General features: G+C 41.0%; 1 protein-coding gene across 1 annotated transcript in view; it reads left to right on the forward strand.

Annotated features, from left to right (window-relative positions):
• pes (pescadillo) overlaps positions 1-26,185 on the forward strand; it is a 37,021-nt gene extending 10,836 nt beyond the window's left edge. Inside the window, exons 5-15 of the mRNA XM_078421555.1 lie at positions 3,526-3,697; positions 6,396-6,485; positions 11,525-11,641; positions 12,616-12,696; positions 12,783-12,869; positions 14,413-14,543; positions 15,451-15,576; positions 18,153-18,337; positions 21,896-22,050; positions 23,394-23,561; positions 25,312-26,185. Of these exons, the coding sequence (XP_078277681.1) occupies positions 3,526-3,697; positions 6,396-6,485; positions 11,525-11,641; positions 12,616-12,696; positions 12,783-12,869; positions 14,413-14,543; positions 15,451-15,576; positions 18,153-18,337; positions 21,896-22,050; positions 23,394-23,561; positions 25,312-25,398 (1,399 nt within the window). The 3' untranslated portion in view covers positions 25,399-26,185. The remainder of the gene's footprint in view (positions 1-3,525; positions 3,698-6,395; positions 6,486-11,524; positions 11,642-12,615; positions 12,697-12,782; positions 12,870-14,412; positions 14,544-15,450; positions 15,577-18,152; positions 18,338-21,895; positions 22,051-23,393; positions 23,562-25,311) is intronic.
• The last annotated feature ends 1,770 nt before the right edge of the window (positions 26,186-27,955 follow it).

Genomic DNA, 27,955 nt, shown 5'->3' on the forward strand with positions numbered 1-27,955 from the left:
TTTCCACTTCTCCCCTGTCACTCTGTTATACTTCGACAATTCCTTGGATGATTTTGAAAACACTGCAAATGGTATATTGTTGTAGTATCCTTCAGTCCCACTGCTCTGTGGCATGGGAGCATGCTGCCAGTTCCCATGTCTTTTACCCTCCCACAGTGAACTACACACTTTCTGACCCAGTGGTCCACCACCCCAAAACAGTGAGTTTTAGACTCTACTTTTTATCAGGAAAAATAGAATTTATGCATCTTCTATTAACCTGTACCAGCTATTTTTTCCCTTGTGGTATTAAATTAAATTATTGATGCAGAAGATGTTTTTGTTTTTCCAAAAATGATTTTTGATGCAAGAACAAATTTCTAATGGTGTCAGCTGATGTGGAATCATCTTTTTGTTAAAATATTTTCTTTGACACTTAATTTACACCATCATGTATTTAAAACTACTATGTTTTTAATGGGGAAGCTAATTCTGCTCAAGGTGGTTTGATGTAACTTAATGATTGACAGGGCATCTCCTGTATTTACACAATATCAGGGTTTCTGTTTGGATATCGAATGAAAGGATTTGTAGCCTTGCTTCATATCTGTCACAGACACATCCATCTCAAGTTACCAAGCGCAATAAAATCTTCATCTAATGTTTCAGTCATGACTTTCTGTTGCCCTTTGTTGGAAATGTCCACCATTCCTGAATCTGTTTTTGATCGTCTTTCTTCCCACCTTTTGTCCAGTGTTGAGAACAAATTCAATCCTCTTTAAATGTCCTTCCAAAACTATTGAACAAAACTCCATCAACACCTTTCCCTTCATATTATTCACTTTGAATTCTGTTGCTTTCTTTCTCCCTGTTTGTAAACCATGTTGACGATCAGTGTTGGCATCCAAGCTCTTCAAATTTTCGTGGTTTTGAAATGAACAGTTAAAACTCTTATCCCATCCCATCTTCCTGTAATTAAACCATAGAGTCTTTGGGTGTTCATTTTGGTGTGTTCCTCGCTCTGACTTATCATAGTCGTACAGCATGGAAACATTTCCTTCAGCCCAACTTGCCCACGCTGACCAAACTGTCCCCTCTACACTAGTCCCACCTGACTTGCAACACCCTGTTTCCTTAAGGAATTCTTGTGATCCAAAACTTGCCTTCATTTTCTTGTTCTACAGAGGAACTCACCTTCTACATGTTTTCATAAAGATAACTGCTCTTGAACCTAATTTTGCCCCTTTTTTTACCTTTGCCATCAGTCTGCATCTACAGTTGCCTCTTTCTAGGGTTGGGGAGAGTCAGAGTCACAGAACTTGGGGAAATGTGGCCCATTGTGTCGCTCCTTACCATTGGGCATCCATTTGTATTAATCCTATCCTCCAGTATTTGGCCCTTGCCCTTCAAAGCCCAAGTGATTCCATCTGGATAGCCTTATTAGTGACTCATTTCTACCACCCTCTCCAGGAGTACATTTCAGGCACACCACACACTCTGGGTGGAATCCCCCTTCAGGTCCCCCTCTAAATCTCGCACCCTGCAGACATAGAGAACTGAGGTGGTTGATGTTGCAGCCCACCTATGTACAAAATACACATACCTGTGCACTTCTGTTTAAATCTAGCCTTCTTTACTGTTCTCACTCCATGAGTAACTTAAGGCTGAGAGTCCAGTTCACACCATCCACAAAGTTCTCTAATGTTCACAACTGTCTCGCCTATAATTTGTTATTAATCTTGGAATGTATTTCAGATTATTGGTCGCCAATAAGGCTGAATATGGAGATTTCCTTACTTAATCCAACAATATGAATTATATTATCAGCCCTACTCTATATCAGTATAAAGAAGGGTTCCGACGTGAAACATCATAGATAAGTACGGAAAAGAAACAGGCCCTTTGTGCCGAACATGATGCCAAAGTAAAGTAATCTGCTGCGTAACTTCCTTGTCCCTGCATTCCCCACATTTCCATGTGCCTCTCCAAAACCCTCTTCAACATCACTTTTGTATCTGCCTCCAGCGCCACCCCTGTCATCTGTCCCTTCCCTCCACAGATGCTGCCTGACCTGCCATGTTCCTCCAGCACTTTGTGTTTTGCTCAAGCATGTCTGCATGTATGTTAAAGTCAGAATAGTCGCCAAATTGGATGGAATTTGAACATAGGCCTATTCCCATGTACTTGCATCATTTGTCCTCATAATTTCTATGATACTGTCAAGGACTATTTGGGAGACGACATGCATATTGGTACAGCGTTAGAGTTGCTGCCTCATGGCACCAGAGACCCAGGTCCTGGACGATCCTGACTACACGTGTTGCCTGTGCGGAGTTTTTAACGTTCTCCCTGTCACTGCGTGGGTTTTATCCCGGTGCTCCGGTTTCCACCCACATTCCAAAGAAATGCAGGTTTGCAGGTTAATTAACGATGGTTGGCTTGGCTCGGTGGGCCAAAGGGCCTGTTTCCACACTGTATCTCTAAACTAAAGGGCATCTTGCTGCTCTGATAAACTGGTGAAGGGATGAAGGATTAAATGAATGTTTGTGGATGTGAATGAACTACTTATCACGGCACTGCTTTGTCCTGGATGAATGTGGGCTGCATAAATATTGTCGTGACTGCTACCATCCAGGAAAATTGAGATGTTCAATCACACATACATACACTGATCAAGCTTTGTAAGAGTTGAAGCTTTCTGGGCCTAAAGATGAGCCAATTCCTTGCTTTCCCCTGACTTTTCCCTGCAACCTTTAGACAGATATTTGGTTTATAGGGTTGCATGACAAAAGCAGGCAGGTAGGACCTTGTGTGGATGGGGCATGTTGGTCGGTGTGTTGGGCCAAAGGGCCTGTTTCCACGCTGTATGACTATGACTGCCTTAAGCAAATTCAGAAGTTATATTGATGTCAAGAGGTTTTTCTCCCTGTTCCGTATTTCTGCATCCGAAGATGTGGGATTTTCAAAGATATCCAATACAGTTTAGTTGTTCTTCAGGGAATTTGATATGTTTTGGAGAATAAGAACACTGAACATAGAAAAGTAGAGCACAGGAACAGGCCCTTCGCCCCACAATGTCTCTGCCAAACGTAATGCCAAGCTTGACTAAGATGTGAATACAAAGAAACTGCAGATGCTGGTATACAAAAACGACACAAAGTGCTGGAGTAACTCAGTAGGCCGGGCAGCAAGTATCTATGGATAAGCAATGCCTTAGGTCGGGACCCTTCTTTGGGTCTTGAAATGTCGCCTATCCGTGTTCTCCAGAGATGCTGCCTGAACCGCTGAGTTACTCCAGCACTTTGTGTCTTTTTTCCCCAAGCTAAACTAATCTCATCTGCCTGCACATGATCTGTACCCTTCGATCCTGGATTTCTCTTATACAAAAAAATATTTTGTAATTCAGATTGCCAGAAGGTTATTTACAAAACCTGTAATCAGCTTAGTAGTTGTTCATTATTAGTTGTTCACTACATGCTCTGAATGTCATGGCTTATATAAAATAATGGATTTAAGCAATGCATTTCTGTTTTACTGTTCCTTCAGGTACCCGACCTTCATTGATGCGCTCCGGGACCTGGACGATGCATTGTCCATGGTCTTCCTATTCGCAACATTCCCTCGCACTGGGAAATGCCACGTACAAACAATTCAGTTATGTCGCCGCCTGTCTGTGGAGTTTATGAACTTTGTTATTACCTCCAGGTCGCTCCGTAAGGTGCGTATTGTCTAAACTTGAACTGTACTTGGGGGCGGCACAGTGGCGCAGCGGTCGAGTTATTGCCTTACAGCGGCAGAGACCCGGGTTCGATCCTGACTACAGGTGCTGTCGGTACAGAGTTTGTACATGCTCCCTGTGACCCCTTGGATTTCTTCCGTGTGCTCTGGTTTGCTCCCACACCCCAAAAACGTACAGGTTTGTAGGTTAATTGGCTTCGGCAAATTTGTAAATTGTCCCTAGTGTGTTGGATAGTGCTATCGTACAGAGATTGCTGGTTGGCGCAGATTCGGGGGGGCCGAAGGGCCTGTTTCCGCGCTGTATCTCTAAAGTCCAAATGGCATTATGGAGAATTGAGAATGTAGCATTTTTACCCAACTTTTGCCACCTTCGATCAGTGGTTCAATGATACTTTATTGTCACACGTACCAAGATTCACACGTAGAATTCATTTTTGTATACAGTTCAGTACAGGTATTACTATACATAAGCAGTCACAAAACGGCTTTATTTATATTAAAATTAACCTTTTTCGGTTCCAAAAAAGAGATGCCAGTTGCTTTCTGAATGCAAGGTAAAACTATTGATGAAAGTACAAAGGCTAAAAGGATTCTTTTATTTCCTATGGACCCCTATTAGAGTCATAGAGAAGTAGGCCCTTTGGCCCATCTTGCCCACACTGGCCAATATGTCCCACCTACATTAGTCCCACCTGACTGCATTTGGCCCAAAACCCTCTAAACCTGTCTTTTCCATGTACCTGTCTAATGTTTCTAGTCCCTGCCTTAACTAACTCCTCTGGCAGCTCATTCCATATACCAACCACCCTTTACGTGATAAAGTTACCCCTCTGGTTCCTATTAAATCTTTTCCCCCTCACCTTATGCCTATAACCTCTGGTTCTTGATTTCCCCTACTCTAGAATATGTGCGTCTAGCTGATCTACTCCTCTCATGATTTTGTACACCTCTATAAGATCACCCTCCTATCCTACTGTGCTCCAAAGAATAGAGTCCTAGCCCGCTCAATTTCTCCTTATTGCGCAGTCCTGGCAACATCGTCGTAAAAATCCAATCTACTTTAATGCAGGGCCACGGTTCTCTCTTTCAGGAATTCCTTGTGTTGCTTATCAATTTGCTAATAACATAGCAATGAATAGCATCATGGTCCCTTGAGTAAACCTGAGACCATGGTCAAACTTGCGAACACAATAGAATAAAGGAATCAATAGGATTATTTGCAGAAAAATGTAAATACGACTTACACGGTGGAAGAAGTTGGGCATACGGAAAGAAATTCATAATTTGTGTACTGATAAAAAAATATTGAATTAGTGCCAGGGGAATAAAGATGTTTTCAGATCCCTCTGCACTCTGTGACAAGTTTTAAGATTGTAACTGTATTGCTCCACCGTAATTAAAATAAATGGGAAGAAATAAAACTTTCCATTTTATAGTATTTTATGACCCAAGCCGTTTCACAGCCAATGGAGCACATACCAGTCGATGCAGGTTAGAGGACTGTGTGATCAACAGTGATGTTTTTTTTGCCGGGAATACAAAAGCTTTGAACAAGAACAACTGTTAAATTGGATGCAGAGAGGGACTGTTAAATTGGATACAGCTGGTATCCATGACTGAGTAAACGTGATTAGTCTGCTTCAGTCATGTTCCCACACCACCTCCATTACTCAACCCTGCGTCTGGCAGTGAAACTTAATTGTTAATTAATGGGCCAAACTGGGAAGGCTGTTCTGAAGGAAATTACCAACTTTAAACAACTCTACCCCATTGCGTACATTGGACTATGTCTATAGAACTGCTGCTCTGCAATGCCGAGAGCTATATTCTACACTCTGCAATTTCCCCTTTGCTCTACTTATTGCACTCAACCTTGGCTTAATTGTTTTTATGTGTAGTATATATCTGATCTGTTTGGGTAGCGTGCAAAACAAAGCCTTTCACTGTACCTCGTGACACATGACAATAATAAAGCTAAACCTAAGCCTTGCAGTCAGGTACATCCTGTGCTTGCAGAACTTCAGTCCAAGAAAAACTAAGTAACAAAAGCAGACGGGGAGAAAAAACAGAAAATGCCAGACAATATCTGTGGAAAAAGAGCCACAGTGCCTCAGATCATTGACCGATCATCTGATGAAGGGACTTTGACTCTGTTTCTTGCATTTTCTGTTTTTTTTAAAATTTCCGATCTCCGTTACGTAGCGTTTTTGAACGGCAACCAGGTTTGATTGTGATTTCCCAGTAATTCTGCTTTGTGCCGAACGTAATATAATCAGTGCTTCTTATTTTTTTACGTGGTAGGCATATAATGTGGAGACGATTGTATTGTAGACAGAAGAAACTGCCGATATTGGTTTACAAACAAAGATACAAAGTGCTCAGCGGGTCAGGCAGCATCTCTAGAAAACATGGAATGGCGATGTTTTGTTCAGGACCCCTTTCTGAAGAACAATCCCAATCCGAAACGTCATCTATCCATGTACTCGGATACTGCCTTACCTGCTGAGTTACTCCAGCACTTTTATTTTTTAAATTATATTGTCTATTTTTTAATAATTCACTGTAATTATAATAATGCTAATTTGATTGTAGAACAGCAAACACCTATTTTTTTTATTTGCTTGCAAACGGGATTTACTCTCATGCATTCACACGTGATGGTTTTTTTTTAAAACTAGGTGTTCCTGTCTATCAAAGGAGTTTATTACCAGGCAGAAATTCTTGGTCAGCAAATAACCTGGATTGTACCGTACACATTTGCACATGATGTAAGTATGAAGACAACATGGAAGCAATTTGCAGTGTTGCTAGCTGTTAAAACCAATCAATGTGCAGAAAATACTACACTTCAGCAGATGAGGTGGCATCTCTAAAGAAAGAAACAAGGTTATCGTGTCAAGTCTTTACTTTAGACTTTAGAGATGCAGCATGGAAACGGGTCCTTCGGCCCACCAAATCCGCGCCGACAAGCAATCACACGTACACTTCTAGCACTATCCTATATACTAGGGACAGTTTGCGGAAGCCAATTAACCTACAAACCTGTATGCCTTTGGACTGTGGGAGGAAACAGTGGCACCCGGAGGAAACCCATGCACTCACAGAGAGAACGTGTAAACTCCACACAGACATTACCCGGAGTCTGAATTGAACCTGGGATTCTGGTGCTGTGAGGCAACAGCTCTATCAGCTGCGCCAATGTGCCACTGTGTTTTCTTCTCCAAAATCTACTTTCACGAAGACGTGAGGTGTTATGATGAAAGCAGCTCCTGTTCAGTTTTCTTCTCTATCCTTGTAGTGCAGGTCAATGGTTTTTTTCAGTTTCCCCAGTTAATGGAATTGATGGGAATGTCCTGAGAGTTAGCATACATTTGATGGACCAATAGGCCTCTTCCTATTGAAAGAAAATATACGTTAAAAAAGTACGGTAACATTTGACCAATCCATCTTTTAAAACAGATATGAAAAGCCTGCTTGAAATTACTTCTGAAGGGTAGTATAAATTTGATCATCACAGCCATAGGAATTATAGCAAGGCACTCATTACATCTGCAGTTATAATTCTTTCCATCTATCCTATCGGCCCCATTTCCCGTACTTTTTAAAAAGAGGGGCCGCATCCCAAAACGTCACCTTTCCATTCCATTCCCTTCACAGACTCTGCCTAATCTACTGAGTTCCCCCAGAACTTTGTGTTTTGCTTAGGTTTCCAGTATCTGCAGTGCATTGTGCCCTATAAACATACTTTAGGTGGCAGGAGTCCACTGCAAACAAACTAAACTATCGTCTTTAAATTCTAAAACAAAAAACAGCAGCTTAATGTTTTCATCACTGAAACACTGCATCAATAGTCCGAGTCTGAACACTCACTGATAATATTACCAGCTTTAAAACCTTGCATAAAAGTGATCCCAAAATTAGTTCAAGTATCAAGAAATAGTGTTATGTCTGTAAAGTTTGGGGAAAACTGCACTTGAGGAAATCTTTTCTAATACATTTGCCAAAGATTTATTACAAGCAGTATCACCTCCAATCATTCTCTTTTATAGTGGTAATAAGCCATAGATTTGTCTTGCACACGTCATACATTTCGTTATAATCTTGAGTTCATCGGATTGCAGCACCATTATGCTTGACTTGTGCTGACTCATGGGTTCGGCATGATGAATAAAAAATCTACAGTCTTAGTTCAAGTTTGTAGAAGTCTGAAGAAGATTGAAATATCACCTGGCCATGTTCTCCAGAGATGCTGCCTAACCTGCTGAGTTATTCCATCACTTTGTGTCCTTTTGCAAAAGTATTGGCTGTGAGCTTGTGGGAATTTGTAAGAGTTTTATCATCAATACAAATCAGGGTTTTTTTTTGTATTAAGAACTACATTGGTGTCAAGTTTAATTTGATTTAAAGATACAGCATGAAAACAGGCCTTTCAGCCGACTACCGCCTTCAGAGTCCACGCCGACCATCGATCTCCCGTTCGCACTAGTTCTGTGTCATTCCACTTTCCCACTCCTTACACAGCAGCAATTTACAGAGATCAATTAACCTTCAAACCCTTGCGTCTTTGGGATGCGGGAGGAGACCCATGTGGTCACAAGCTTCACAAGGACAGCACCCGAGGTCAAGATCGAACCCGAGTCTCTGACGCTGTGAAGCAGCAGCTCTACCAGCTAATATACTAATGCACTAAGTTTATATTTGTTGCAATCCAATTGATTTCTCCCTGATTAACTTTAAAATATGAATAATTTTGTTCAATGCCCTTGAAAGCGCTTTGGAAAAATATGTAGGGATTATTAAAAAAATTCAGAACTTTTCCAAAGGTATTGTTAGTAAATGTTTTGAGCCTCTCTGTAGCCCATGTAAAGGCTGGGATTTTGCAACTAGACCAGAAACCACAGCATTAGTAGCATTGTAATTTCTCTGCAATGTTGCCGGAGCTTTTGGTAAATCAAATTCTTTTGTTGAATTCTTCAGTATAAGCCAGCTACTGGGCTTGAACCACTACTTGTCATTCGTTGAGCCAACTGCAATGCTGTGGGTGTTTTTTATATTTTAAAAGCCTTCGTATTGCTGAAAAGCATCCCTTGTGACAAGGGTTTGGGACACTGCAGCTGGCTCCCAGGAATAAAGCTCCCATTCTGTCATGGTAGTAAATGAACAAAGATCTTTGTAATTCCTTCTATTCATTGTTCAAATGGTCCCATATGTGAATCATGTGATATTTCTTAATCTTGGTGTCACTGCTGTTCCAAAAATGAGCAGTCTGGTTAGTGATGTGGATTTTTAATTCCCCTCCATCAAATTAAAGTCTGCAAGAATGGTTAGCAACTGGATATAATAAAAAGAGGAGAAACAAGGAATTGCAGATGCTGGTTTACAACAAAAGACACAAAGTGCTGGAGTAACTCAGTAGGTCAGGCAGCATTTCTGGAGAACATGGATAGGCGACGTTTCAGGTCGGGACCCTTCTTTGGAATCGAAAGAATTCTGAAGGAGGGTTCTTATCCAAAACGTCAACTATTCATGTAGAAACAAGGAACTACAGATGCTGGTTTACACAAAAAGACACTTAGCAGTGGAGAAACTTGGTGGGTCAGGCAGCATCTCTGGAGATCATGAATAGGTGACGTTTCAGGATGGGACTTCAGATTAAGAAGGGTCCCAGCCTGAAGCATCACCTATCTATGTTCTCCAGGGATGCTGCCTAACCCGCTGAGTTACTTCAGCGCTCTGTGTCGTTTTTTGTTTTGAGATTAAGTAGATGCCAAATAATTGTTGCCTTTAGCAAAACCCAGAGGATTAAGATGGTAATATGGCTATTGCTCAAATGTATTAGCACGCATTGATCCATAATTAAGTGCTTAATATAATGAGACATTGCAAAATCATACCTGATCAATTTGATAGAAAGCTGTCTGTCTACAGAGCTCCTGAGTGCAGCTTTGATATATCATGTCATTCATTTATAGGAGCAGAATTAGGCCATCCGGCCCATCAAGTCTACTCTGACATTCAATCATGGCGATCTCTCTCAACCCCACTCCTGCATTCTCCCCATAACCCCTGACACCCATGCTAATCAAAAACCTGTCAATCTCCGCCGTAAAAATATCCATTGACTTGGCCTCCACAGCCGACTATGGCAATGAATTTTCACAGATTCACCACACCCTGACGAAAGGAATTCCTCCTCATCTCCTTTCTCAAGGCATGTCCATTTATTCTGAGGCTGTGCCCTCTGGACCTGGACTCTCCTACTTGTAGAAACATCCTCTCCACATCCACTCTATCTAGGCCTTGCACTATTCAGTAAATTTCAATGAGGTCTCCCTCATCCTTCTAAATACCAGCGAGTTATGGATCTGCCAGTACCGACCACAACAAAATCATTTATTTTTATTTTTACACCATTTGATGTCAGTTTAATTTTTAAAACAAATAAATTTTATAGCTGGCTGTTGCTGCTGCTTTGTCAATGTGACTCAATGTACACAGATGGCAGCAAATATTTGCACAGCTTGGTTTGAGGGTGGAGAGATTTATGCTTAACTAATATCCTTAAAGGCTACATGTCATTTTACATCCTGACCTTAATACCAGACAGTTTCTGGTGCGTCCCCTTGATTTCCTTTCAAATCATTACAATTTTCATAGCTCTCGGTCTTTTATTTGGTAACATTAATTAGTCCCTTTATCTTTAAAATAGATAATCCAGAAATTGTTCATCAGCAATGAGCAGCCAAACAAATAATTGAACCTAATGTTACCACATGGTTACTATATAGATTAATCCTTAACTTTCTGTTAATTACAGTCTCCTGCAAAGGCAGCATGTTGTCCTTTTAAGTAGAAATTCTAGCTGTTGGAATGTAGATTAATATTCCTATATTAAATGGCCCTTTTGTATGGATAAATACATGCTAGAACAGTACAGCAAATAACCAGGCCCTCCAGCCCACAATGTCTGTGCCAAACATGATGCCAAGGCCAACCTCTATCTGCCTGCACATAATACATATTCCTCCATTCCCTGCTTATCCAAAAGTCTTTTAAACGACACTGTAGTATCTGCAGCATGTTCCAGGCACCCACCATCCTCTGTGTTTAAAGAAAAAAATGCATCAAACACCTCCTATAAACTTTGCTCCTCTCACCTTAAAGCTATGATCCTCTAGTATTTGATAGTTCCATCCTGGGAAAAGATTTCGGACTATCTACCGTATCTATGCCTCTTAACTCTTACGCTTCTATCAGGTCTTCCCACACTCTAGCGTTCCAAAGAAAATAATCCATGTCCAACTTCTTGTAGCTATTACCCTCTAATTCAGGCATCATTGTGGTAAACCTCCTCTGCATCCGTTCGACAGCCTCCACATCTTTTCTGTAATGGGGCCCAGAACTGCATCCGCTACTCCAAATGCTGCCTAACCAGTCCTACAAAAAATCAGGGTCCAAAGAAGGGTCCTATAAAACTGCATCATAACTCTTATACTCAATGTCCTGACCTTATACTCGATGTCCTGATCTAGCTTGATTTACAATAGTCATACCGTGTTTTAATTTGCATTGCATCTAAAGTTGGTAATCCTTGTTTCATTAAATTTGAATTACATACACCTCGACTTGCAAAGTAAATACTTTTTCCACATGCGATTGTGTTGTTGCAGGTGCAATCAAACAGATTGTTTAGTTCTAAATATTTAATTTTAAGAGGAGTTAAAACCGCAATTTCACTCTGGAAATGTTTCCTATTTTTGCTTTGATTGCCCTGTTTAATTGAAGCTCTAAAATGTTCTGTTTCCAGCATCCAACAGACGTGGACTACAGAGTGATGGCCACTTTCACCGAGTTTTTTACGACGCTGCTGGGCTTCGTCAACTTCAGACTCTACCAGACCCTTAATCTGCTTTATCCTCCAAAGGTAGATAGCGTTTTCCTTAAGCGTGGTCAAAGTTATTGTGTCATAAAGACATGGGTGTTATGTTTAGTGATATTTGTTAAGCATATCGTGTAATTAATCTCTCTACTGTAGAGTCCTCTGTTTCTTTCTCATTCTACTTCTAAAATGGCACAGTGGTAGAACTCCTGCCTCACAACGTCTGAGATAGTGTTCGATCCTGACCCCAGATGCTGTCTGCGCAGAGTTTGCACATTCTTTCTGTTACTGCGTGGGTTTCCTCTGGGTGCTCGGGTTTCTTCCACGGTTTGTAGGTTAATTGGCCTCAGCCAGATTTTAAAGTTGGAGTAGATCTTGAACTGATTTACAGTAAAAGCATGTGTTATAGCTTGTATTAAATACACACTTATTTTTTAAAAATATAACTTTTGTGGACTAAAGACAATAGACAATAGGTGCAGGAGGAGGCCATTCGGCCCTTCGAGCCAGCACCGCCATTCAATGTGATCATGGCTGATCATTCTCAATCGGTACACCGTTTCTGCCTTCTCCCCATACCCCCTGACTCCGCTATCCTTAAGAGCTCTATCCAGGTCTCTCTTGAATGCATTCAGAGAATTGGCCTCCACTGCCTTCTGAGGCAGAGAATTCCACAGATTCACAACTCTCTGACTGAAAAAGTTTTTCCTCATCTCCGTTCTAAATGGCCTACCCCTTATTCTTAAACTGTGGCCCCTGGTTCTGGACTCCCCCAACATTGGGAACATGTTTCCTGCCTCTTACGTGTTCAACCCCTTCATAATCTTATATGTTTTTTAATGTATGGTGGTTATTTTGTTATCTCTCTACATATTTTGTTTGTAATATTTTTTAAATCCATGATTTTTGTTCCAGTGAGATTTAACATTATCAACTGAGATATCTGATCATGTAATTTTGGTGAAGGTGATCATTTTGAATGCAGAGTAGAATGAACTAACTTGAAAGTTTGTTTTCAGATGGAGGAAAAGCCAGAGGAAAGGAAGCTGACACAAGATGATGAAGAGATGTATGCAATGGACTCTGAAAGTCATGTGGAGGTTAGAGGACATCGTAATAGATGTTTAAATTTAGACATTTTCATTATTTTATTTACTGCTGAATTACATTTTATGATTTTTTGTAGAAACTGGCTGCCTTGGGTGCTAGTTTAGCCCGAACAGTGTCTTCAAATGAAGACGAGGATGATCCAGATGAGTTTCCTCAGGAAGAGGTAAGTTTTGCATAAGTTCATAAGTTATAGGAATAAAATTAGGCCATTCGGCCCATCTGGTCTACTCTACCATTCAATCATAGCCGATCTATCTTTCCCTCTCAACCCCATACTCCAGCCTTCTCCCATAACCCCTGACACGCATACTAATCAAGTATCTGTCAATCTCCGCCTTAAAAATATCTATTGACTTGGCCTCTACAGCCTTCTGTGGCAATGAATTCCACAGATTCACAACCCATCTAGTATTGGTCACCATCATTTAAGCACTGCTTTTCCAGTAAGAAGAGAACTTCGTGCTGCTTCACTTATTTTTGTTGTCAGCTTGACTTTGTCATGATTTCATAGGTGCTGAAAATTAGGCAAGTTGTTTTGAGTAGTAGTGGTCAATGAATGGCATGGGAAATACTCATCCTTTCTACAGCTGTAGAACAGACTCTTCTCTGTTCGAACAGACAACATATTTGCATCCAAACACACTTTGTTGGGAAAGCTCAGCGGGTCTGGCAGCATCTGTGGAAAGAATGGATTGGTGACGTTTAGTGACTGCGTAGTTGACTTGTAAAGTGTAAATTGGAATATCATGAAACGCTGCCTATCCATTCTCTCCACAGATGCCTGACCAACACCACTGGATCTTGCTCTAGATTCTAGCATTGCAAAGAAAATATGTTTTTAATTTGTGGAGTTGATGTTTGTTGTTGAGAGCTTCATATGAATCTTGGCCACTTGATTGATGAGCTATAAATGCAAGAAGCCCATTGGGAGATAGTGGGGTGCAGGAGAAACATTTAAGAAAATAACATTTTAGTTTCCCCAAGGATAAAACATTTAAAATTAGACCCAAAACAAGCATACATTCTCAAACAGCACCTTTTTATTGCAATATACAGAATATCTTTGTGGTTCTTTGTGATCTTGTAACAGTCTGAAATATTTACAGAATCAACGACATTTATCATGTTTTCCAAGACAAAGAGCTAACACTTCTTGCTGTAGCATTTGGTGTGGTACAATTTTGTATTAAATCAGGTTGTTCACTTAAAAACAAAACTATTCCATGAATTTACCTTTCCATTGTAATAGCATATAATTACCTAAATAAGCTGACAGCAAAGTCAGTATCATATCTTGGTTGCAAATTCATATGTTAAGGACAGGAGATAAATCGATGTGATCACGATTTAAACCAGAAAAACACTGTAAATACTGAACAATGGGGAGAAAACAAATTAATGTTTTGGGTGATTGGAATTTCTAGTTAAATATTAACTACTTCTCCCTCCATGGATGCTACCTGACTTGCTGAGTATTTGCATTTTCTGCTAGATCTCTGTTATTTGCAGATTTTGTTTGCTTTTTGGTTATGTGCAGAATTGGGTTGGCAGTGAGTTTACAATTTATACCGCAAAGTGGTATTTTGCAGGCGACACAGTAGTTAATCAATGTTCAAAGGCTATTAATATTCTAACTATTTTTGTGTACCTGGAAGGTTATCTGTAGTAAATAAGCGACACTGGAATAACTTTAATAATTTATACAGGAGAATGCAGAGCTGATTGGAGAGAGGCAAAAGGAGCAGCAAGTATTAGAAAAACAGAAGAAATTGTTTGAAGGCTTGAAGTTTTTCCTGAACAGAGAGGTGCCACGTGAATCGCTGACATTTCTCATAAGGTACATACGATAACTTGTTTGATGAGGAAACCTATTTTTGAATCCCGTACCGTCATCTGTTTCTCCCCTGCCACCACTTGCAACACTTTGGTTACTGATAGTGCCAGCAGTTTGCGGTAGTACAGTTTAAAAAGTCTTATGTATCCGACTGACACTTCACACTGGAGCTGACAAATAGATTGCAATCACCTAAGATTCTTTTTGGCTAACTGGCTGACTCAAAGCTCAACCTTGGTTTTGCCTTTATAACAACAGCGTACAATGGTTGTTGGAGAGAACAAGTTGATTTTTTTTTTTTTTTGCTTTAAATCCTTCTCTGCCTCGCCAAGAGATCCTTGTTTGTATGATTCTATTATTGAAACATTGAAGGTTTAATGTTTAAACTGCAAGTTTAATTGTTTAATTAAAAGTTTAATTAAAAGTTTAATTTTGAAGGTTTAAACTGCAAGTTTAAAGTAAAATAGGCACTGGGGACTCCGTATGCTGGAATCTTAAGCAAAAAACACAAAGTACTAGAGTACCTCAGTGGGTCAGGCAATTGAAAAAAGGGTCCCAACCCAAAACATCATCACAGGTGTGTGTGGACAATAGCTTGTATGGATCTGATGGGTATTAACAAGGAGCCACAGATGCGGGTTCATCCCAAAGATAGACACAAAATGAAGACTGAAGAAGGGTCTCGACTCAAAATGTCACATATCCATTTTCTCCAGAGATGCTGCCTGACCCACTGAGTTGCTCCAGGATTTTGTGTCTATCTTTGGGTCTGATGGGGGAGTTTTACTCATGCATTTTCACATTTACACTTGTTCTACCTCTACTTACTGTCCATAAGACCAAGGGCAGGGAAGGCAGGGAAAATGCCTCTTCTTAAGTCATAAACTGTTTTTATCAATTACGCTTTCAGGTGTTTTGGAGGCATGGTATCGTGGGACAAGTCGCTTTGCATAGGTGCTAATTATCCCGTTACAGATGAAACCATTACCCACCAGATAGTGGACAGGCCAAGACTTGATCAGCAGTTCGTCAATAGGTATGTGCTGACACAACATTTAAACATCTGTTGAGTTGCTGTGTATTTTGTCACTCATGGTAAACTTCTACTTAACAATTTCTCTGAACTGCACATACCAAGTTGTGGAACCTTGTTTGATGGATCATGGAAATGGAGTCAATTACTGCAAGTGCTGAAAAATTTAGAATAAAATTAATTCCTGATTGGGCCACCATGTTGCATTTCCGTAAAGTATTTATTGTCCTGTTGGATTTTGGCATTATTTTAAACAATTTTTCAGCGCTGAGGCATAGTTGCAGTTATTTCCCACTCGTAAAATTACCGTTCTTCTTCTCCCCGGTTCTTTCACCAAGATACTGCAAATATTACTGGGTTTAGTGCATTATTCATAGATTAGTCAAATACAAAATGGTTAGAGCAAATTATAATGCTGCCATTGACGTCCTTTATCCATTGTTTTAGCTGAGTCTTTGCTATAAATTTAAACATTGTACATTTTAGTACAGTTATTGTTTCTTCAGTGTGGATTGTCATTTTCCTTATGCTTTCAGTGTTTCTTTTAAATCAATGGTTTGGTAGAGAATGCAAACGCTACCATTTTAAAATGTTGACAGATGTTCACTTGTGGCATGAGAAAATAAGCCATAACATGAATGCCATCAGCTTGTTCATTGTATAATATCGAAAAATAGTAGCATGAGTAGGCTTTTTGGCCCTTCAAACCTGCTCTTCTATCTAATACCATTACCAATGATCCCCAGTCACAATATCATAGCCCTTGGTGCCCTTTTTTGTCTTGTAATCTATCCATCTGCTTAATGAGTCAAGAGTGCTTTGTTGTCATATGCCCCAAAATGGAACAAGATTGAAAAGACTAGGCTTGTATTCACTGGAGTTTAGAAGGATGAGAGGATCTTATAGAAACATATAGGATCTTAGAGAATCTTATAGAAACATATAAAAATAGAAAAGGACTGGTCAAGCTAGATGCAGGAAAATGTTCTCAATGTTGGGCGAGTCCAGAACCAGGGGCCACAGTCTGAGAATAAAGGGGAGGCTATTTAAAACTGCGGTGAGAAAAAAACGTTTTCACCCAGAGAGTTGTGAATTTGTGGAATTCTCTGCCACAGAGGGCAGTGGAAGCCAAATCACTGGATGGATTTAAGAGAGAGTTAGATAGAGCTCTAGGGGATAGTGGAATCAAGGGATATGGGGAGAAGGCAGGAACAGGTTATTGATTGAGGGCGATCAGCCATGATCACATGAAGGGCCGAATGGCCTCCTGCACCTATTTTCTATGTCTAATTAAATTCTTAATCATATTCAGATACTTGGTCTTGCCAGCTGAGAATTCCACAGATTTACCTCCTTTGGAATGAAGGACTTCCTCTAATATCAATCCTAATTGTCTTGCCCCATATCCTGAGTTAATGCAACTAGTGCATTGACCTGAAAATGTTAAAAAAGACTAGCCCATTCCATCCACGATGGGAATTAAGGATTGTTGGTTTGTAATTTGGATCAAATTACCACTATTTGAGTTTTGTATTATTCCAAAGGAGGAAGAAGCAACATTTTTGTGAAAAAGCTGCAAAATGCCCATAATGTATTTTCACTTGCTTGAAGAATGATAACTAGTAATCAATCTTCATTTGTCAATTGCTGTGAACTTTTGAGCATAACCTACTAATGTGAACTGACCCCGGCTGCTGTCTGTGTGGAGTTTGCATGCTCTCCCTGTGACCACGTGGGTTTCATCCTGTGTGCTCCGGTTTCCTCCCACATCCCAAAGACGTGCGGGTTTTTGGGTTAATTGGCTTCTGTAAACTTGCACACAGTGTGTAGGACGTGGATGCAAATGTTGGGCAACATGGAACTGGTGTGAATGGGTGATCAATGACCAGTGTGGGCTGAAAGGCCTGTTTCCATGTTGCAGCTGTAAATTTAAAACCTACATTTCACAAAAAAAAGTGCAATTTAAAAGCAGCCAGCACTGGGTGTAGCAGCTGGAAATTACTCATGCGTTCTGGTTTGCTTTTGCAGGTGCTCTCAGAAAACATGTAAATAATTAGAATTATTCATCTAGGTCAATTATTTCACAAAATGCTGGAGTAACAGCAGGTCAGGCAGCATCTCAGGGGAGAAGGAATGGGTGACGTTTCGGGTCGAGACCCTTCTTCAGACTGATCAAAATAATTTTCTCCTTCGCTTCATGACTGCAGTCCTACAAATCACTGTTGAAATAATTGGGGTCACTCATCTCGCGGCAGTACAGGATCTAAGAATGGAATGTGTAGGAAAGAACTGCAGACGCTGGTTTAAATCGAAGGTTGACACAAAATGCTGGAGTAATTCAGCGGGACAGGCAGCATCTCTGGAGAGAAGGAATGGGTGGCATTTTGGGTCGAGCCCCGTCTTCAGACTTAATCTAATTATTAAGACAATTTATCTAACAATTGAAATTGTTTTCAGAGAGGTGGGTATAATTACAATGTTAAAACCGTGCCTCTACATTTATAATATGCCAATTGGAACCAGCAGAAAGATCTTGGCTTGAAAAATTGCTGACCTCTCCTTTTCTGCTTTGACTGCAGGTATTATATCCAGCCGCAGTGGGTATTTGACAGTGTTAACTGCAAAGGGCTTCTTCCAGTAGAAGATTATTTCCTAGGAGTCACTCTACCACCTCATCTTTCTCCATTTGTGGAAGAGAAAGACGGCGACTACGTTCCACCAGAGAAACTCAAACTCTTGGCCATTCAGAGAGGCGAGAACACGTGTAAGCTGGTGGATTCTTTATTTATGTTTGGTTCTTTTCCAAATGCAGATGCCCTATTAAGAGTGGCACAATGGCGCAGCATGTAGAGCTGCTGTCTCTCAGCACCAGAGGCCTAGGTTCTATCCTGATCTTGGGTGCTGTCCGTTTGGAGTTTTCACGTTATCCCTGTAACCGCATGTGTATTCTCCAAGTGCCCCAGTTTCTTCCCACAGTCCAAAAGACGTGTGAGCTTAAAGGTTAATTAACCCTCTGTAAATTGCCTCCCCCCCCCCCCCCCCCCCCCCCCCGTAGGTAAGGAGTGGATGAGAAAGTGGGATAACATAGAACTAGTGTGAATGGATGGTCGACATGGACTCGGTAGGCCAAAGGGCCTGTTTCCATTCTGTATCTTTTATTCAATTAATCAAATATGCCCTCATATGTCTGCTTAAGATTTTCAGTATGCCAGATTTAATACAAATATCATAGTTTAGGTATTGAAGTTCATGAAGCTGCATGAATTTTAAAAAATAAGGCAAAATTGCTGAACATCAAAACAAGAAATGATTATCTGCATTACACAGCATGCTTAGAATGCCTTTAGCACTTGCAAATGTTGATTGATATCATATATCATATCATATATATACAGCGCGGAAACAGGCCTTTTCGGCCCACCAAGTCCGCGCCGATAGTCTCCCATACTAGGGATGTGCCTTTGAGCCACATCCCTAGTACTGGCTACTTGACCTATTAAGAAAATGGTTTCCTCTCCTCAATTGCAAACTCATTTTCTTGCAAAACTACCAGGGATCGTCTCCAGAGGCATTGCCTTTGAATGCCACCTTCCAGAGGCTTTCCTGCCTCCTCATAAGTTATTTCGACAGCCTGTGGTTTCTCATGTATGTTATGTCTCCCTTGCCAAATGAATCCTTTCAATTAGCTTTTGACTCCTTCCTCGACAATGTCCTGTGATTGTAAGCTGGTGCACTGATGAGAGGCATAGATAGGCTCGGCAGTCAGTATCTTTCTCCGAGGGTGGAAAATTCAACGACTAGAGGGCATTGTTTTAAGGTGATAGGGGCAAAGTTTAAAGGAGATGTGTGGAGCACTTTATTTTTAACACTGAGGGTGGTGTGTGCCTGGAACGCCCTGCCACGAGTGATGGTGGAAACAGATACGAAAGTAGCATTTAAGAGGCTTTTGGATAGTCACATGAATACGAAGCAATGTGGATCATGTGAAGGCAGAGGAGATTAGTTTAACCTGGCATCAAGCTTGGCACAATGATTGTGGGCTGAAGGGACTGTGCCTGTGCTATACTATTATTCTGTACACACTGACCACTTACTTCCTACCCCTCCTGGTCCATGAGTGGTAATATGCTTCCATATCTTTTCCATTCCTTCCTAACTTTGACATGTCCTCTGTCAGCTCCCTGGCACAAGCTTTATGTGCACTTCTCTCCAATTCCAGTTTTCCCCTTGAATCGTTATCCGGTGGCACAGCGGTAGAGTTGCTGCCTTACAGCGCCAGAGACCCGACTTCGATCCTGACTACGGGTCCCGTCTGTACAGAGTTAGTACATTCTCTCTGTGACCGCGTGGGTTTTCTGGGGGTGCTCCTTTTTCCTCCCACATTCCAAAGACGTGCAAGTTTGTAGGTTAATTGACTTCTGTAAATTTGTCCCTGGTGTGTAGGATAGAACTCTGGTACGGGTGATCGTTGTTCAGCGTGGACTCGGTGTGCTGGATGGCCTGTTTCCATGCTGTATCTCTAAATTAGACCAAACCCGAATGTGCACAATGTTTGCATTCTATTCACCTCAATGCAGTACTTGCAACCCAAAGCAAAGACTGCCAACTTCCATCTCGCAGCATGTCCTGCCTGGGTGTATCATGTATCCAAACCCTCATTAATGCCAGGCACTTCTCAAAGTTAATTGTTCCAAAGCTCACTTGGAACGTTTTCAACTCCTCAACCTCAGCAAGTTTCTACGATCCAAACTTCAGTCGGATTTATCTAATCACACACTAAGTGTACTATAGTTTCTGTCCTTGCTGATCTGTGATGATCCCTGGTAACTGGGTGCTTCTCATTTAAAATCCTTACTGTTGCAGTTAAATCTTTCGTGAACCTGCCCTTCCCAAAACTTCTGAAAACACTACAGAAATCCTCCTGAGGTGCTATCTTTATTTCTTCCTGTATCGACGACTATTTTGACCTATTAGCCAGACTTCTTATTGACTCCATTTCTGACACTGCGGCAATTCATGTTTTGATTCAGCCTTTGAGAATGTTCTTGACACCTGTCTCGCATGTTCTCCATATTCCTGCTGCTTATTCTCACGTAGGAAATGGGTTAAAATTTAGTGGGAAGCAAAAAGTAAAAAAGGAAGAGATTGAATTTCATTCCGTGCTTTTCAACATTCTCTTGTGATTTAGTATCAACTAGACCAAGTGGACCCGTTGGGCCCAAACCTCTCCTGCATTGGTGCAGCACCCTCCCTCTCACCCCCACTCCATCCCCCTCAACCTCCCTTATCCTCTCTCCTCCCCTCCTCCCTCCCTAGGAGAGAGATTTAAACTTTAAAATGTGAATAACTTTAAAAATATAACACCGATTTCAATGAAACTTCTTCCATTAGCACCAAATTAAGGTGGGCCTCAAATTGTCGCGCTATCATGTACCGTTTTGGCTGTGGTTCAGGAACAAACCAAAAAGAGAGTTTTAGTACATAGATAGGTACAGGTACATAGGTACATAAACGTACAGGTTTGTAGGTTAATTGGCTGGGTAAATGTAAAAATTGTCCCTAGTGGGTGTAGGATAGTGTTAATGTGCGGGGATCGCTGGGCGGCGCAGACTTGGTGGGCCGAAAAGGCCTGTTTCCGCGCTGTATATATATGATATGATATGATATAGGACAAGAGAACCTCTTATTAAGAGGCACAAAGTACTGTAGTAACTCAGTGGGTCAGGCAGCATCTCTGGAGAACATGAACAGGTGACGTTTTGGGTTGCGACCCTTCTTCAGACTGATTACAGTACGGTAGAGAAAGCTGGAAGAAAAGTGTGGGAGGCGAGACAAAGCCGAGCAAGTGATAGGTGGATACAGGTGAGGGAGGCTGATTGGCGAATGGGTGGACAAAGGCTGGAGCTGAAAAGGAGAGAAAAGGTGAGATAACGAGTGAAGCTTGTGGAAGGAACATTGGGTTGGGTGAGGCGGGATAGTGGGGGAATGGGTGACTGTCTAGGTGGAACACAGGAAAAAGAGTGGGTGTAGTTAAGTTCAATTTCACATGAAATGATTACCAAAGTTAAACCTTGATCACTGGATACTCATTTTTCTGTCATATCAGGGCCTTTTCTTAAGCGGGCTTAAGCGGTCATCCTTTTGTGCGCATACCTGGGACAGAGGGCACATACCTGGGAGAGAGGGCACATACCTGGGACAGAGGGCACATACCTGGGAGAGAGGGCACACTCGCAGCAACAGTGCTCAGCAAGCTTTGAGCTTCACTGGGGGTTCATGTTGATCTCCTAAGTGGGCATTCTTTGTGTTGCACCTGCTACAGATGAAAACGAAAGTGAATCTGAGGAGGAGGATGAAAAAGATCAGGAAGAATCCGATGAAAAGGACGAGGAGGAAGGAGATGATGACATGGATGAAACTGAAAAAGAAGATGAGGAAAGACTGAAGACCATGGAGGCTCAGAAGGTGAAAGGCAAAGTGAGTTCCAGCAGAAGCAGTTATCACTTGAGATGATGTCGGACCCAGTGATTCATTGTGCCATAATATCTATGTTCCTTCATGTTCAATTTGCAGAGATCATGATTCAGTTGTGACAAGTCAAAGACTTGCTATTTGGCTTAACATGAAGTAGGTTGTGCGCTGCACAGCGGCGCTGCAGCCTCACAGCACCAGAGACCTGGGTTCAATCCTGACCACATATGCTGCCTGTGTGGAGTTGGCTTGTTCTCCCTGTGACTGCATGGGGTGTCCTCCGGATGCTCCGGTTTCCTCCCACAGCCCAAAGATCTGCGTTGTAAAATTGCGAAAGCAGGGAAAAACACTGCAGATGCTGCATTAAATCAAAGGGAGACACAAAATGCTGGAGTAACTCAGCGGGTCAGGCAGCATCTCGGGAGAGATGGAATGGGAGACGTTTCGGATCTGAAGAAGGGTCTCGACCCGAAACGTCACCCATTCCTTCTTTCCCGAGATGCTGTCTGTCCCGCTAAGTTACCCCAGCATTTTGTGTCCACCTTGAATGCAAAAGCAGGGTAACATAGAACTAGTGGTCAGCGTGCTCGGTGGGCCGAAGGGCCTGTTTCCATGCTGTACCTCTCAATCAATCAATCAATATATTGTATTAACATCTTCCGTTCTGTGGGTCATTCAACAAGCAGCAATAATGCCTTGCGCAGCAAAGGGAATTCTTGCCATTTGGGAAATAAATGTTCTGCGACACATGCCAAATTTTTCAACGAATTTAAACCAATTTAAAATAAGAGCACAGACTGTCTTCTGGAAATTGATTTTTTTTTCAAAAAATGGTTCAGTTGACATAGGTAAATGGTCAATTGACGCTCAGTGCTGTTAGGATGAAATGAATGTCAAATACAAGTTTTGATTGCAATTTTTAATGTAAGTGTCACCATGTACAGTTTAAAGTTGGTGCAATTATCTGATGGTGCATCCTTCATCTATCTATCTGAGTGATTAGTAAATAAATTGTACATAGATAAATACTCAGTGCTGGAGTAATTCAGCGGGTCAGACAACCTCTCTGGAGGAAAAGGATGGGTGATGTTTTGGATCGGGACCCTCCTTCAGAATTCTTCAGGATCTGAAGAAGGATCCCAACCCAAAAAATCGCTTATCCATGTTCTCCAGAGATGTTCCCTGACCTGTTGAGTTATTCCAGCAGTTTGTCTTTTTTGTTTGTAAATTGGCATCTGCTATTCATTGTGCCTTTAATTTGTACATAGGTTTTTTGCAAATGCCAAAGAGCAACAGGCTTATGAAGTTTTCCTTGAATTACAAGATTGGTGTTGGTGCTTTTTCTCTAGAAGCTGAATGTGAAGGTTACCACGGGGACCGTGAAGATGGAGAACAAGGCCCAGGCATCTGAGCGAGAGAAAGCCGAGGAGAAGCGACTGGCTATCATGATGATGAAGAAAAGGGAGAAATATTTGTACAAAAAAATCATGTTTGGAAAGAGGAGAAAAGTTCGCGAGGTTTGTGCTCAACTTGTGCCTCGTGCATTTAAAACAATACTGATTTACTGTTTAGCAAATGTAGAAGATCCATTCTTTTATGTAAGTTTTGTAGTAACTAACAATTTTTAGAATTGTCTAAAAAATATAACAAAGCATCTATTTAGGTTTTAAGCTGAATTCTTACAAATTTGGGGTGATGTGACAAAAGAAGAAAATTAGAATATAGAGATGGGTAAATTATTAAAGTATTGAAGATTTTTGTATTCCTGATGGTGGGTACATGGATTGTGCTACTAGTGAAGGTATTTGATGTAGGTACTGTACAACATTTAAAAGACTTGGGCAGGTACATGGATAGGAAAGGATTAGGATATGGGACAAGAGCAGGCATGTGGCACTAGCATAGATGGGGCATCTTAGTCGGCATGGGCAAATAGGGCTGGAGGGCCTGTTTCCATGCTGTATGGCTCAATGACTATACTGTTGTCTTGCTTTGATCATTTGGTGAAAGAGACAAATTTGGAGCATAAAATGAGACGAAGATCTTTAAAAGAAAGGCAGGGGAACTTTGAAGCTGCACAAGCTATTTAATGGTATTGACCTCGTGGACCGTAGAATAATATAAGACAGGAACTAGTTCTTCAGCCCATAATGTCTGAGCTACTTAAAACTAATCCCTTCCGCCTACACATGCTCCATATCTTTTGAGGCCAATTCATACATATTTAAAAAAGTAAAATCAATAATTTCAAAACCAGTTCAGACTAAAAGACCAGTTTTGCTGAGACTGTTCTGTACTGTAAATGCAGACTGTCCTTTCCACTTTGATGCTGACTAGATAATTTTCTTGCATTTCACAGTCTGTGGCTTAAATGTCTATCTTGTCTACTTCAGCTAAACGACCCAGAATAATTAGGAAGAAGTTTAAAAAATGTCTTACCGAGCAGGCCAGCCAAAGGCCACAAATGATGTCTTTGTTTGAGAGACTACCCAACAGTGAATCCAACTTGCAGCTGTTTACATTTTGTGTTTAGTTTGAAGTCTTTGTACCTGCTTCAGAATTTGTTTTGGTCATTTTAGCAAAAATAGAGGATATATCTCCATATTCCCATAGAAAATATTTGAAATTGCTAGAATTCCTGAGCAAGAAAAGACGCAAGCAGTGGGAATAAAACAGCCTTTCAAATTTGCTATTTCATTCAATTCAATGAATCATTGATTCATTTCAATTTGCATTCCACTTCCTTCTTTTCCTCCGCTTTGAACTATGACTTTTATCCGGCAGCTTTTGGGTTGAGTGTTCTTTGCGGTTATTGTCAGTATCACTCAACTGATCAATAGACATGTATGATGCTGACAATCGCCTTTTGTTCATTGACCGATTTCCACTTTAGACTTTGGAGATACAGTGTGGAAGCGGACGGACCCTTCGGGCCACCGAGTCCGCGCCAACCAGCAATCACTCTGCACACCAGCACTATCTCAAACACTAGGGACAATTTATTACAGAAGCCAATTAACCTACAAATCTGTATGTCTTTGGAGTGTGGAGGGGGAACTGGAGCACCCAGAGAAAATCCAGGACTCCGGCGCTGTAAGGCAGCCAACTCTACAGCTGAGCCATTGTGCCGCCCCTAACCACAAGTGGTTTAAATGTGTGGAGATAAAGACGTTTACTAACTAACCATTTAGGGGGTTGTTTTAAAACATTTGGCGATGTACAGTTGGAATATTATTGAAATGCATTTGTTCTATTTTGTCTCAACAGACAAACAAGTTGGCAGCCAAGAGAAAGGTGTACGATGACATGGTGAAAGCTGAGAAAAAGAAGAGTAAAAAAATTAAATCCCAATAAGATACTGTAAATCATTGCAGATCTGCAGTTTAAACCTAATTTGGTTTAAATTCGATTTGGCGTACGGAAAGTAAAGTTTTTGTACAGGCTCTTCCGAGATGGATTTGTTGTGTTGGATTTCAGTGTTACCACCTAGTTAAATGGAAATAACTTTGTATAAAGTTATTTAAGACTTGTGCACTCAAATACTATTCATGATTGAAATGTTTTTCATATGGAGCCTATCTTACGCTTATGGATTTCTTATTTAATTACATAGACTCGATATTTAAAAATCTCAGCTGAATCCTCCACTTTTGCTTTGTAAAGCTATCAAAAGCCGGTCATCATAGAAACAAGGAACTGCAGATGCTGGTTTACTAAAGAAGGACACAAATGCTGGAGCAACTCAGCGGGTCAGGCAGCATCCCTGGAAAATATGGATAGGAGACATTTCAGGTCAGGACCCTTCTTCAGTCTGATGAAGCTTCCCGACCCGAAATGCCACCTATCCATGTCCTCCGTAGATGCTGGCTGTCCTGCTAAGTTACTATAGAACTTGATGCCTTTGCCCCCCGAAGCAGAACCTTGTCGGTCTGCAAAGAAATATAGGATATTGTGCGCAACTTGTAACTTCATTGAAGAATGGGTAAAGAGAGAAGTATTTCCAAAGCAATAGTCTGCATTAATGTACCTGTACTTGCATAATAGTATCTGCAACTTCAAATAATTTCCTGTCTCAATTTAATTTTAAATGTTATCACTTTTTAACTGAAGTCATGTCATTAAAATTAAGGCATTTGGGAAATATGACCAAGACTGTTGCAATTAACGAACTTCAAAGATAATAAGTTGTACAATGAAAGAGAATATTGCAGGCACAATAGCCAATTCTCTTTTCCTGATGGTCATCATCTATGTAGGGGATATAAAAAATATTTTTGTTTTGAGATTTTCGACAAAGGAATACCACGTATAAAAATAATGTTTTCTGTTCACTTGTATTTTGACTGTATAAACAGAAAATCAAAACACAATTTCTGGTAATTGTTTATTCGGCTCTTTCCAAAATGTTGGCAAATGGATGTTGCTCGCATTTGAGCGTGAAGTAACATTAACAGAGAACAATGCTGTTCCCCTTCAAATACAAATACAGGACTCTGCATTCATCACTCCGGCACACTCTGCTCAATTTGTTTAAGGGTGGCATTGAATATTTCAATTTCTTAAGCTAATTGTTTTCAGAACCGTAATCAAAGATAGTCAGCTCGATGCCAATTATTTTATGCTGTAATTTTCAGGAGCAGGGGTGCACCGAATCACGTCTATTCGGTGTGTTGGGCAAAGAAGTGCTCCACCCGTTCTCCAGAGTAAAAGATATTCCATAAATGTTCTTTGTACTCTACAGCTCACTGAATCAAGGTTCCGTTTGCACAGTTAAATGCCAGTGATTTCTGATGAACATTTTGTGTGCAAGATTTCTATTTTATGCATTAAAGTCTGTTTTGCATACATTTCCTTACAATGGTCACAAGGACAGAAGTTAAATTTACCTGCACTTGAGATATTTGTCTCTGATTTTTGTTTCCCCCCCCCCCCCCCCCCATATGCTTACGAGAGGGGGGGAAATATATGTGTCCTATTTTTTTTTTGTTTCAAAGTCTTCTGCCCGAGCAAAACTTGTAAAATGATTTGGGCATTCATGTGTTTGGGAGGCGACAAAATGGCGCAGCTGCCTCACAGCTCCAGAGACCCGGGTTCATTCCTGACCTCGGGTGCTGTCTGTGTGGAGTGTGCATATTCTCCCTTGGACCACGTGGGTTTTCTCCGGGTGCTCCGTTTTCTTCCCAAGTGCCACAGAAGTGAATTGGCTGCTGTAACAATTGCCCCTGGTATGTAGGGAGTGGATGAGAAAGTGGGATAACAGAACTAGTGTGAACAGGTGATCGATGGTCGGCGTGGACACTGTTGGCCGAAGGGCCTGTTTCCGTGCTGTATCTCTAAACTAAAACTAAATTATAATACATTGAAACATATTAACCTCTGTGGCCATATCCTGATATCTTCATTTAATGCAGCAAGAAGGAGCAAGTGTTGGAATCCTAGACCCACAGACATCTGCACTATTTATTAGATTTGTTTAATGTTTTTGTTGGGTTGTGTGTTCTGTGCACATGGGGGAAGGCTTCAAAATTGTTCTCTAGGGAGAGGGGAGTGAAAATTAAATCTTTGCAAAACATCTAAAACTGAGAGTAAAAACATCTAGTACTGAGGGCACAACCTCAGAATCAAAAGACATACCTTTAGAAAGGAGATTACGAGGAATTTCCGTGGTCAGAGGGTGGTGAATCTGGAATTCATTGCCACAGACGGTTGTGGAGACCGTCATTGGGTATTTTTAAAGTAGAGATTTTTTGACAGGTTATAGAGTAGTATGGTGTGGAAGAAGGCCCTTTAGGCCGACCTTGCCCACGCTGACCAACATGACCCATCTACGCTAGTCCCACCTGCCTGCGCTTGGCCCATAACCCTTCAAACCTACCCTATCCATGTAACTGTTCAAATCTCTTAAATGTTA

Source organism: Rhinoraja longicauda, chromosome 25 (genome assembly GCF_053455715.1).
Source record: "Rhinoraja longicauda isolate Sanriku21f chromosome 25, sRhiLon1.1, whole genome shotgun sequence".
Lineage (NCBI taxonomy): Eukaryota > Metazoa > Chordata > Chondrichthyes > Rajiformes > Arhynchobatidae > Rhinoraja > Rhinoraja longicauda.